Genomic DNA, 13,684 nt, shown 5'->3' with positions numbered 1-13,684 from the left:
GACTTTGCTGAAGTAACAGAGATAAAGCTTTGGAACCAGAGCAAGGGGAAACTCTGACAGCAGACAACTATCAATCAGACAAGCATGAAACAAACTCTCAATGCTTTAACAGTGTAGAAAGCAACACACCATGATGCTCTGATGCTGGATTAGATGTCTCACTCAGCTCTGGGAGTGTGTGTAATGTTCAGCCACAGCCAGGAATATGACTTTTGAATTTTTTAGTAGTTACTGTATAATGACATTATTCAGCAGTCTCTTCTGCTAGTGAACTGCTACTTTCCATGAATAGAGCACAAAGCAGGCTTGAAATTGATTATTTGTTAACAAATGGGGAGTAAAAAGAGGTACTTAACTTTCAGAAAGTATTGATTAAGTGCAACTAAATATTATAATTTAAAGGGTTAGTTCACCCAAAAATAAAAATCAGCCTACAAGTTACTCACCTTAAGTCATCCTAGGTGTATATGATTTTCTTCTTTCAGACAAATCCAGTCGGAGTTGTATAAAAAATTTTCTTTGATCTTTCAAGCTGTTTAATGGGACTGGGCGGGTGTTGCATGCATCAGTCCAAAAAAAGTTAAATAAATAGCACCCATCCATAAAAAAGTGTCTCACTAGCGAATTGATATGCTTTTGTAAGAAAAATATCCATATTAAGAATGTAGTAATCACTTTAATGTAGCTTGCTCCAACAGTTGTACATGGTTGCAGCCTTTGGGCTGATGACGTATGAGATCAGTGTTGCGCATGTGTTGGTGAGTCTCGTGAAAACCAACGTTTGTATACAGGATCAAAAGAAGCAACGTTTCCTTACTTTAGCAAAGGAAAACCAGTCTCCTTTTGGCATATATCGAAATCCTCTGACATTCTCCTTTACAAATCCTCGATTTATATTTCCAATTAGTGATTGTTGTTTTATTTTGATCTCTCCCCTGCGCTTCCACATTTGTCATTCTGACTGGGCCATGCACAAATCTGACCTCATACGTCAATCCCCAGGAAATGCTTCCGTGTACAACAGTGAGAGCAAGCTACATTAAAATGATTATAACGTTTTGAATATGGATATTTTTATTACAAAAACACATCTATTCTCTACAGGAGGGCTTTGTTTATCCCGGGAGCCATGTGAGATACTTTTTTTATGGATGGGTGCTTTTTATGAAACTTATTTTGGACTGATGGATGCAACACCTACTGAGTGACATTAAACAGCTTGAAAGATCAAAGAAAATTTTTAATATAACTCCAAACTGGATTTGTCTGAAAAAAGAAAATTATATACACCTAGGATGACTAATTTTCATTTTTGGGTGAACTAACCCTTTAAATTATTTTTTTTAATTCTGTTAACAAATCTATAATTTAAATCAATTATTTGTATGATTCTGTAGCATTAAACTAAATAAAATCTCACTACAACTGACAAATGCAGTCAAAATGGCTTAAAAATAAATTAAATAAAGTTTTAGATTATTTATTTAAGGCTCCAAACCATGTTTCATCTTGAGTTTCACAATTTAATGTAAAATTTTATTTAAAAAAAATTCTAACATGGGAATATAAAGTCAGTGTACTGTAAACATGGAAAGTGCCTATTATCATTTTAACATAGATTGCAGATATCTGGATCTTCTAATTACTCTTCAGGGAGCATTAAATGATTGTGCAATTCTCAAACCCTGACAGACTGAGATCTAATATACCTTCTGAGAAAAAAAATGGGAACATAAATGTTTTTGACAAATAAAAAAACAGCCTAGGAGCTCTATTAATATGAAAGGGTTATGCACAAAATTTGGATTTGCAGCCATGTGTCAGTGTGTATGAGTATGTGTGTGCTTGCATGCTTTTATCTTTCTGCTGCTGGCCACACTTTGATGGTGTGTGTTGCATCTGTAGTTTCCATCCCTGTCAGATCCTGGTTAAAGGAATCAAAGTCCGACCGAGTCAGTCATAGTGATTTGAGGCCTGCATCAGAAGGGAACACTGAGCCAAGTAATTTGCCAACTTTTTGGAAATGGATGGTTTTTGGAATGCAGCTTCATAACTCCTTGACAAGAGGATGAGGCCGCCCTTCTGTCCTCTCTGTCTTGTGATGGGCTTTTCTATTTACTCATCATTATTAACCAAACTGCTACCCATTTTTCCAGCAGCCATCTGGAAAAGAAAGGTTATGTTTGGGCCTTGGCTCAGCTGTTTACTGCCAACTCATGCACACTGACACTAACAGGCAGACATTTGTTTTTCTGTCATGACGGGGCAGTCAGATATATTTATTTAATTATTTGTATTTATTTACTGATAGATAGAAAATGCATGCTTTTATTGAGCAAATACATATTGATCAAAAGTGAGAGAACAGACGTATATAATGTTTCAAAAGATTTCTGTTTCGAATTACAGTAATGCTGTTATTTTGAATTTAGTTTCCATCAAATTGTCAGACCAGGGACCTGTTCTTTGACGTCGCTAACTCATTTAGTTGGATTTGAATGTTGACGATTTGGCATGATCTTGGATTGGTTGGTTTTTTGAAGCTCATCCCGGAGTTGATGTCATAGCAACAGGTCCGTAAGCTTAAACCTGCTCGGGAGCAGCCTTATTTCATGTAAACAGGATGCATATTTTTAAGCAGAATTTATATTTAAAATCTGTCTGCTACCACCGATTCTTTATTACAACACTATACTACTGATCCAGGGAAAATTATGGAAGTAATAATCATGTAAAATTTAATTTAAAGATAATATAATAATGTTGTGTAGTATCTAATACTAACACAGTAAGTTTTACTGAAAAATTTATTCGTCATAAAATAATTAATTTGAGTGATGACAGCTATTATGGAAGTCGCTTGATGGAGCGTAGGAGATGCAGATAACATGATCTTGACCCTTAAGAAACTTTCATAAATGCTGTGACATAAAAAATGTGTTTTGCAATGCGATCTCAGTCTGAATAGTCATATCAGAATTCATGTGTCACTCTAGATTGTCATTCTTCATAATTCTGCACTGATGGGAGTCACTCCAAAGATTTTACATACTGGTAATCTTTGATCAAACTGTGAATATGACAGACAGTTACAGAGGTGTCAGCGGAGATACAGTGAGCTGTTGAACTAAAGTTTTACAGTGACATATCTACACAAGCTAAGCTCTGCGGTGTCGTACTGTAAATATTTCAAAACTTTTCTCTCTTTCCCTTCACCTTTGTCTTCCTTATCACCTGTTAACATTTACTTGGCTGTCTAAACTGACATATCATAGTTCTTTAAAAACACCATTTTATACTATATTATACACCAAACCCTGAAAGAAAATGTTTGACAATTTTAAAATAAAAATGTATGAATCATTTTTAATTGAATTAAGGACATTTTAAAGTGATATCAGATCTAGTTTTACACACACACACACACACACACACATGCAGTTATACATTCAGTCTTTTACCAAGATAACAGGTGCTGTTTTCATCATGGGTATCTATAGATAGATAAATTTGATAGAGACAGAACTGCTTTTACGTTTAGGTACAAACCAATAGAGCAACTGAAAGAGATGAGAACAACTTTTCAGTGAACAACTCTATCGAGAGATTGTGGGAGCCAAGATAAAAATACACTGCAGAAATGTTAAGAAGTGGAAATCTTAATCATGACCTAAATCGGTTTAGGTGAATGTTGTGGTCAATTATTTGTTTTAAATCATAACACAAGAAAATACTTATACCAGAACATTAACTTTTGACATAAAGTCAAGGCTATATTTTCCAATAACATCAGACTTCACTGCCAATCCTTTTCTTACTGTATATGCCTTGTCTTTTGCTCAGATGCATTGTATTGATTTTGGTAATGTGACGTTGTGTCCTGAGAAGATCAATCCACTGTTCTTTTCTCACTTCTCCATCACTGATGTAGCGGTTCTGACCCGAATCAGACAAATAAAAGAGTCGATCAGGACTTTGGTTGAAACATGAGCCAAATTCCTCAGGAAGGCAACCGGAGGTCATAAATCAGTTCTAGTGCCACAAGTCAGAAACAAGGTTAACCAACCAACCAACTCTTTCACAGAATAACTTTCAACATTAACACCACTAGATCAATTATTGACAATTTCAATTCGGAGAAGAGATTGTCAAATTTGGGGCAAGTAACTGAGATGCAACGCCGGACATCACATGTAAACCCATGAGAGTTATACACAATATCCTTAAACACTTCCCCCACCTAGCAGAACCAGACTGAAATTCCTAAGGGGGGCCTTTGAACCTCTGGTCTCCACAGAAATCTTTGTCAGATGACGACACAGAAACTGTCTTTTCTACATATATATGGACCAAAATGAACTAAAAAAGACTTATAAATGAATATCAGTCCATCGCTTCACTCCATATTCATTTATATGTAACCCACACATTTGACTATCATGTTATAATCATTTATTGTGTATGTCTTTTAATATCTATTGGATAGCTTAAGGATACATATTCATGTCTCATATGTATGTGTTTGAATCTGTTAGCTTGAAACAGTTCTGACCATCAGCTATTTGTCAAATGTATCATATTCTTGTTATAGGAATCATGTCCAAAATTAGACCCTGCAAGAGCGGGAAAATTCGGACCACATGCTTGGTAAGATAACATATGATTTATGATACCCCCGAGCCAAGACAATATCTGATTGGTCAAGACAACATTTGAGGTGTGGCCAACAAGCCAGTTTAAATAGTTAGGACACGCTTTTAGTTTTAGCTTTGCTTTTGCTATCAGTCATGCCAGCTTTTAGTATGCTTTTAGTTTGCTTTTAGCTTTTAGCTTGTAGCTTTGCTTCCTAGCTTTAGCTTTTAGCCATGCTTTTAGTCATCACTGTTAGCTGTTCTTTGAGCGCGGTTCCAGCGTGCTTCGGCATGCCTGCTGCTACTTAGCCACGATGAGAAGAAACACCACCTAGTCTCGCCAAACTTTACTTCTTTTCTGTTCCGACTGACCTTTACTGGTGTATCTAATATAATTTTAACCTCATTGAGGAACTCAATGGGAGGGCTAATTAAGTGATTGATGGTTGTTCATGTCTATGCAATTTAACGTATTGCTGTAAACTTGGGATTCCACATTTCCATTCTCTTAAACTCATTCTTCCCTAACTTTCGATCTTCCTGCAACTTGTGTGAATGTGTGAGTGCGTGCGTTTATGTGCTAGATTAGTTTATATGTCTTAGATTTATCTAATAAAGCCTTATTCATATTGAAAAGAGAAGTATCTTGTGTTTTGTGCTTACAAGTTAATGCCTTAAACTGCCGATCTTGTTACTGTGCTAATTGATAGTGTTTTCACTATACTTTGGATATTAATATCCAGCGCAGATTTGATGTTAAACGCCTTGTTCAGTGAATCGCAGGGCGTCTCAGTGATCAGCCGTGAAACAGTGATTCTGTTCAAATTCCCTTTAAAATCTTAAATGATTCCCTATGAGCTTAATTGACCTGTTTCCCTTACACTGACATCCTTTTTTTCTGATCTCAGGTATCAGACAGGTGTGATTACGTGTACGTGAATGGCAAGGAGATGAGAGGACGGGTCCGAATGCTGCTGAACTTCACGTATGGTTACCTTAGGGCCCAGCTGGAGGTGAAGGTCTGGATTCCCAAACTGCCTCTGCACATCGAAGTTTCAGATACCGAACTCAGTCAGATCAAAGGCTGGAGGATTGCCATAAACAGTAATGCCCAGAGGTATGAACCTTTGTGTTGGATTCTGAGAATATTGAGTGATCATAGAGCTGCGCTGAATCTACATGTGAAAAGCAAATTTCCACAAAATTCAAACATCTGTCACTCACAGTTCTTTACCTCTCAACACACACTCTGATTGTAGTATTTTGCAATCTGTTATGGCAAGAATTCAACCAGGTGGTTTCTCTGTATGTGTGTGTGTGTATGAATGGTCTTTAAAGGTTCATCCTGAACTGACTGATCTTCAAAAAGAACAGAATTAAGCAGTTGTATTATCAGATTGAACAAATCTGTTAAAGGAATAGTTTACCCAAAATTTTAAATCCTGTCATGATTTTCTCATTCAAAATCCATAAGATTTCATTCACCTTCAAAACAAAAATGGAAGATATTTGTCATGACACCAGAGATTTTTCTGTCCCTCACTGAAAGTCCACTCCACCAAACGTTTAATGCTTCAGAAAGTTCATAAAGACATCATAATCAAGTAATCAATATGAATTGAGTGGTTTAATGTAAGTCTTCTAATGAGAAAGGATTGCTTTATATTATGAACAGGTTTAAGTTAGGTTTGTTATCACATATTAAAAATGGAAAATGGAAGCTCAACTGTACTTGCTTGAATTGTGAGGACAAACCTCAGCAGTTCTTGTTCATCACACAAGCCCTTTTAAGCTTTCATATATACTTATATGTTTATCGTTGTTACCAGTGTCAAGTTGAATGGTCAAATATTAACTTTGACAGCCCTAAATAATTATTTAAATAAGTATGTAAATAGATGTAGATCATTTATTCAATATGTTTGGTTGGGAAAGAGCAAAAACCTTTAATTACATCAGTGGTTGGTCTCTTTGATCAGTTCATAAATATTGACAGCTCTACAAATACAGAGGCTGAAAATCCTGCAATTAGAAACTTAAAAGGCAAAAATTAAGAAAATGCTCCAATCATTGTTTTAAATGTGTGAATGTAGCACAGAAAAGGAGATGTCTATCCCCAACAAGCAAATGAAAACAAATTTTCAGCATAATTTCACAGAGTTTTTTCTGGGATTAAAAAAATATATAACATTTAGAAAATAAAATAAGTTAAACCTTTAAAGTGGAAATGCACTGAAATCCTGTGGTGAAGTAGAGGAATGTGAGAAGCCCCACACAATCAAAGAGAAACAGATGCAGCTCTGGAATGTGAAACCATGAAACAAACTCTCTGCCGGACAGTACAGTAATGCAGTGAACCATCATATAATGCTTTGCTTATAGTACAAAAATTCATATCAAGCATTCATATTGATTTCATCCATATCTGTATGAGATTACATTCATATCAGTGTATGAAAATGTATTAATTGAACCATTTCTAATTATAATTATGCGTAAAAAGAAAATCTAGCTTTTGGTGGACCCTGGATTGGTAAAAGGCTGTGAATCTTTAAAAGTAGGAAATCTGTGAGTTATGAAACAGGGAGTTGATCATTTTAAACTTATTGCAAATGCTCCTGGCTGCAATTTCCCATCATGCACCTCTAATATTTTGTCGTCATATATCGTCGGGATACATTTCACATTTCTCCTTAAAATCTACAAGGATCCACTTGGGCTTGTGAATTCAAAATAGAATAAAGTCAATATATACGATTTCCTAAAGGTATGAAAGCAGTTTCCTCTATGTCTCCATTTCCGTACGTCCCATGTGGCACAATGATTCACGACGTGTGTGAGAAGCTGAGAATAAGAAATGTAAAATATGAAGCTCTTTATAGGTAAAATTTTTTGCAATGTGAGACCCCAAGACAAGTATCGGGGGCCTTTTACCCAATGTTGCGGACCCCTTATGACATCACTACTTGTGGGCAGGGGCCCTGTTTCATGGTTTGCTCACAATGGATTATAAGTACACCAAAGTAACTCATGGTATACTGGTTTGTTAGATTAAGTTCATGTTTTCATAATAACCCGTTTTGTGGTTTATTTATGGATATGCTCTCTAAAGCTGTTTACTGCTAATGAGGTGTTCTATATATATATACACACACAGAATGAATATTGGATGCTGATTGCTTTATACTTCTTTCTTTGTTTTTACATTAACCTGCTTATTACACAGTTTGATTTATGTGTATGTTTCTAACATTACAATTAAACGAAGGGTTTGTGCATGTAACTCATAAACAACCCTTATATTAAACATCAAGCACAGTTGAAGCTGAAGTGGATGGTGGTTCCCTGTCAAGGCAACTTCGAACTGCATCCTCTAGGGGTCACATTTTGGGGAACACCTCGTCGTGACCCGTGTCTGAAGCATACTTTGAAAAACGCCAACGTGTTGGCCGACGACAGCCTCTGATGTCACTACCGGCGCGACTATAAATATGTGCCCGTAGGACCCGTCACTTATCTTCTTCGTCTTCATTGACTGTTTTGTTTGAAGCGTGCATCTGAGAAAACGACCAAAACGGTAAGAGCGATCTATCATTGTTATCATGGCATCCACTAGCAAGGCGTTTAAACAGTGTGTGCATCCATGTCAGCGTTATTTGACACCTGATGACACACACAGTCTTTGTGTCTCTTGTTTAGGCGAAGAGCACACGCGCGATGTCCTTGAGGGGGCAATCTGCGTGCACTGCGAGCGTTTTTCTGTGAAAAAGCTCTGCTCTCGTTTGTTTCTCTTTTCGAGGAAAGAGGGAGGCCATCTGGTTCCCGCGGCTCAGGACCCACCGTTGCCGAGGCACGGAGGAGAATGAGCTCGTGGGGATCACAGGTGGATCTCGCTGAGGAGTGTAGAGGGGGACTTTTCCTTTCACACTCTTTGGCGGCAGACGAGAGTGAACTTCAGGAGGAAGATGCGTTGTCATTAACCCATTCTGATACTGAAGTTAGTGCTCTGCTGGGTTCTACCCAGAAAGAGCAAGAGATATCTGAGAGTGGCGAAGAAGCTGAGGCTGAGCCTTCTCAATCCTCCTGCCCTGCGTATGGGGACCTGTTAGAGGTTGTGGATCACACCACGGCAAAATTAGACTTGCCATGGAAGCGTGCCAGAAAAGTGACGCCGCGAGGTCGCCTCGATGAGCGTTATTTGTCTGACCATAGCCCTCCAACCCAGGTGAGCCTTCCATTCTTGCCTGACTTACATGCAGAAGTCGAAAAGGAATGTAAGAGGCAATTTTCCTCTCACATCCATCGGTTTCAGCATACAAGTTATGCTAATATTGAGGGCATGCACGAAAACGGCTATGAGAGGATGCCCCCTGTAGAAGAGACGCTGGCTAGCTATCTCTCTGTGGGGGAAACATCCTCTCTTAAATCTCCCTCTTTGCCATCTAAGCCCCTCCAGGATACATCCCGCTTAAATGGTAAAGCATACACAGCAGCAGGTCAGGCTGTGGCTTCGTTGCACACGATGGAAGTGCTTCAGGCTTACCAGGCTGACCTGCTGAAGGACCTGGATACAGGCGAAGGACTTTCAGCTGATCAGGTAGCCGAGCAGCGCCGCACCACAGACCTCTCTCTCCGTGCTACCAAGCAGGCCGCCTCCGCCATGGGTAGGTCTATGGCGGCCATGTTGGTAACGGAGAGACATCTGTGGGTGAACCTGGCAGACATAAGGGAGGGAAGAAAGGGGGTTTCTTCTCGATGCTCCGGTCTCGCCTTCTGAGCTTTTCGGTACCTCCGTCGAGATGGTGGTCAAAAAGTTCAGGGAGGCAAGGGTGCGCTCAGCTGCCTTTAAATCCTTCATTCCACGAAGGTCCAGGTCTGAGCCCGAACAACAAAGGGGTCCTGGCCCATCTCGATCTGAGGATCAAAAACGGGCGCAGAAGGCTAGTGTCGTGGCTCACGCTCCTCCCCCTGCCTAAGGGCTGGGGCAAGAGGAATCGTGGGTCACGAAGAGGTAAGCAGGACCTGAGGGATGTGATTCAGACGAGGCAGCGTTCTCGTCCGGATTGGAGCGATACCTAAGTAGTTACTCACTTCCTTTGGATGTTTTTAACTTCTGCTTTTATCCTCCCCTGCCTAATTCCCCTGTAACCACCAGCTCTCCACCTGATCGAGGTTAGGTGGAAAATTTCTCACATAACAGTCTCCTATGCTGGACCTATGATGTTTTTGGTTGGTCCTATATTCCGTCCTTTTGATGAGACGTTAAACCGAGGTCCTGACTCTCTGTGGTCATTAAAAATCCCAGGAAGTCTTTCGAAAAGAGTAGAGGTATTCTCGGCATCCTGGCTAAATTCGCCCATTGGCCTCTGACCATCATGGCCTCCTAAAAATCCCCATATCTGCTGATTGGCTTCAGCCCCTCCTTAGAACAGTATTTGTAAATCCATGCTATGGTAAGTGTGCATGTGAAGTCTTTGCACACTTTCTGAAATCCACACTGTGGTAAGTTCGCACACTAGTACTCTGCGTTCTATCTAAAATCCTATATGGTGAGGGCTTTGCACGGTTGCTTTGTGCCCTTTCTTGAGTTGGTTAAAGCCCCGTTCATCTTGGGCGCCACTCCCAGAGGTGGGTAGAGTACCCAAAAACTGTACTCAAGTAAAAGTAAAAGTACTTCTAGAAATATTTACTCAAGTAAAAGTAAAAGTACTAGTCTTGAATAGTTACTTGAGTAAGAGTAAAAGAGTATCGGATAAAAATTCTACTCAAGTAGTTAGTTACTAGTTACCTTGGGTCATATATACTGAGCCTATTTTTATTTAGATATATAGATAAAATGTATGTAATGTATGCGTGTGTGTATAAATGTATATATTTCATCAGCCTTTACTCCAATTTATGTAATTTATTATAAAACCCAGTCTGTTTACTTAAGTAACAGATATAGGTGTCATGCCATAACATATTTTTAAAACGACTGACTTTATATTAAATGTGAATTTAACATTGAAAGTTAATGTGATATAAATATTGCTACTAATCTTTCATTGTTCAGAAAGAGAGCAAATAACATTTACATTATTAAAGATCATTTTCACTGACAGTCTAGATTTCAATCACTCTCAGAAACTACCATTAAAATCACTGAAACTGTTAACACTGTGAAATCAATATCTTAATTAAAGATTCGTACACACATCTGCACTTTGTTGTTTCTGACGAGAGAATTCGCCAGAAAGAGGTATTCAGTCAGTGAGCGAGTGAAGGAAGAACCGGAATTTTAGCGATGACTCATCTGAACGCCTCTGATTGGCCAATGCTTTAATAAGCTCAAAAGAATCATGTGTGATTGGTTATAATGTGCAGTGCTGTATAAACGCATCTATCTCTGGCTAAGCGCCAGCAAGCGATCACAGATCTGAATTTAGCAGCTGATGTTATAACTTGCTGAACGTAGCCTACTGGCACAGGTGTGATTGTATTAAAATTAATAAAATCTTAATCGGCTATTTTTTGTCTTGTGGAAGCTGCATTCAACTTGACTCCCCTCTTATAAGCCACACATGTACAACAAACTAATGTCACAGTGGTATCGTGTACTGTAAACGAATGTAGCCCAAGTTATTACCTGTTAAACAGTAGACAGCACACGCAGTGTTAATCTAATAAGGATCTCCATCGCAAGCAAATAATAGCCTTTGCAGATTTGCTTTCATTTCAGTGCAGTTCCATAGCCACGTTTTCAACGCTGCTGCTGTTCTTAAATGTTACAACTCTGAGTGAACCACTTCAGATGCTCAGCGCGTGCGGCAGGGAACTGAACGACTCATTCAAACTGATTCATGAACCAATTCACTCGTTTGCCAATTGGTTTGATCAAGCCTTTGAACAGAATTGACTCAAAAGAATGAATCATTCGCGACTGGGCATCGCTCATTGTCCAGAGAAAAGTAGACGGCGCGTTTGGAATAAACTGAAGCATTTATAACATTTATTGCATTAAGATAAATTAACGAGAGGAGCATCGCCCACAGTAACGAAGTAAAAGTACAGATTTTTCCCCAAAAATTTACTCAAGTAAGAGTATAAAGTACCCATCTTTAAATATACTCCGAAAAGTATTAGTTACCCCAAAAAATTACTCAAGTAAATGTAACAAAGTAAATGTAACTCGTTACTACCCACCTCTGCACTCCACCCAGGTATCCTCTGATACCTATCTAGAAGATGGCGTTGCTACTAGAGAACTGTTGAGACAGCTCTTTCGGCAAGTTTTTGCGAAAGCTAGCGGTAGCCCCTGTGTGACAGGCAAGACTTGGTAAAGTCTCGCCGGTAGTGATGTCAGAGGCTGTTGCCGGCCAACACGTTGGCGTTTTTCAAAGTATGCTTCAGACACGGGTCACGACGAGGTGTTCCCCTCTTCTCGTTCCCTCTCAGGGAACCATGGTTACATTCGTAACCTGAGACGTTTTTTTTTATGGTAAAGATTTTCTCTAAATTTTAATTTGCAGAGACAATATATGCAAAGTAAGCCTGTTGTAGGCAGGAATCTCAGAAAAGTTTGTTTTTTTGAGCATCTAGCCCGTTCTGACACTGTGACAGCTCAACCAATGGTTTGAGTTTGGGGTGGGGCTATACTGTATGTTTGATCATCTAATCACAATTAAGGGAAGGGTTCAGGAAGCCTTTTTGAAGTAAATATGATTGCAGTTCTGCTGTTTACACACTTTATCTTAAAGTCAAGTCACCGTTATTTATATAGCGCTTTTTACAATGCAGAAAGTGTCAAAGCAGCTTTACAGTATTAAACAGGGAAATAGTGTGCCGTTCTTCTCTGGCCAGACGAGACCAGCAGTTTCATTCTAGGTTGCAACAAAGTCAGATTGTGCAGAGGACTCATCTGGTTCCCATGGTTTTGTCCTGATGGCCTTCTAGGTGATGAATTTATCACCTACACTTGAATTACACTTAAATTATATAAAATTATTTATAATATTAAGTACAATAAATATCCCAGAAGAACATCACATTATACTACAAAACAAAATAGATTTATGTATCACTAGTTTTGAATATAAAATGTATTATTCATTTTGGTTTTTCTTTCGATTTCATGTTCTGTAGTTATATATTTTTAATTGTTAGACATTAGTGATGCGTGGGTCGACTTTTTTTCCAACCCGCGGGTCCCGCTTTTCTGAAATTATTTGGCCCGCCCCAGCCCGCCCCGCAAATAAAGTAAAAATTTCTTGACCTGCCCCGATCTGCCCCACGCATCGGGGACATCACGGAAGTTACATTGTTGCTTAGACCTTCGTATTGTGACCTTATCAAAGAACCTAATAAAATATGAAAATATATATTCCAAATATTTAATATAGGCTATAGGGATTTACACTAGTGATAGTTCGTACATGAACAAATATTTTAGGTGAACGAATCATTCTCATTCACCGAATCCATTGACTCATATTTCTCGTTCACTGAAGTTCCTCCCTCCACAGCAGCGCGCAAGCTCGGCGCTATTAGAAGCGAAGGCTCAGCCCGTGAACAGCTCTGTGAACTGTTTCATCCTGTCAAAGAGTTACTCAAGATGTGACGGAGCATGTGATTTGTTGAATGTAATGAACGAATACGATCTTCTCGTAGGTGAACAAGTTGAATGAACTGATACATCTCGTTCGAGAACGAAATGAATGAGAGTATACAGGGTCAGTCGGCCAAGCATGTAAATCTCGATCAGCAATCAGCAGATACAAAGCGCAGATATAGGTGCACATATGCTCGTTTTCGTATTTAGTATACAGAACATAACTCCACGTTTAATCCCCGATCTATTAATGTGAATATATAATATATGAACTCTCTGACCAAACTAATTAAAATGTTTAATTATGCAAGAAAACCTTGTGCTTTGTTCATCGGAACAACTTATTTAGACTATTTATTTAATGCGATCATACACACACTTTAATAAAGCCAAATCAGTTTTTGTCACAAGTAAATACGTTCGTTGACTTAAGACATAATACAAGACACTCTTTGTCGCCACC

At 38.7% G+C, this 13,684-nt stretch overlaps 1 protein-coding gene across 1 annotated transcript in view; it reads left to right on the top strand.

Annotated features, from left to right (window-relative positions):
- LOC132097533 (transmembrane protein 132C-like) overlaps positions 1 to 13,684 on the top strand; it is a 262,244-nt gene that overhangs the window by 235,393 nt on the left and 13,167 nt on the right. The window contains exon 6 of the mRNA XM_059503315.1: positions 5,540 to 5,748. Within this exon, the coding sequence (XP_059359298.1) occupies positions 5,540 to 5,748 (209 nt within the window). The remainder of the gene's footprint in view (positions 1 to 5,539; positions 5,749 to 13,684) is intronic.

Source organism: Carassius carassius, chromosome 21 (assembly GCF_963082965.1).
Source record: "Carassius carassius chromosome 21, fCarCar2.1, whole genome shotgun sequence".
Classification (NCBI taxonomy): Eukaryota; Metazoa; Chordata; class Actinopteri; order Cypriniformes; family Cyprinidae; genus Carassius; species Carassius carassius.
Note: the sequence above shows the minus strand (reverse complement) of the source record. Positions and strands in the feature narration are given on the sequence as shown.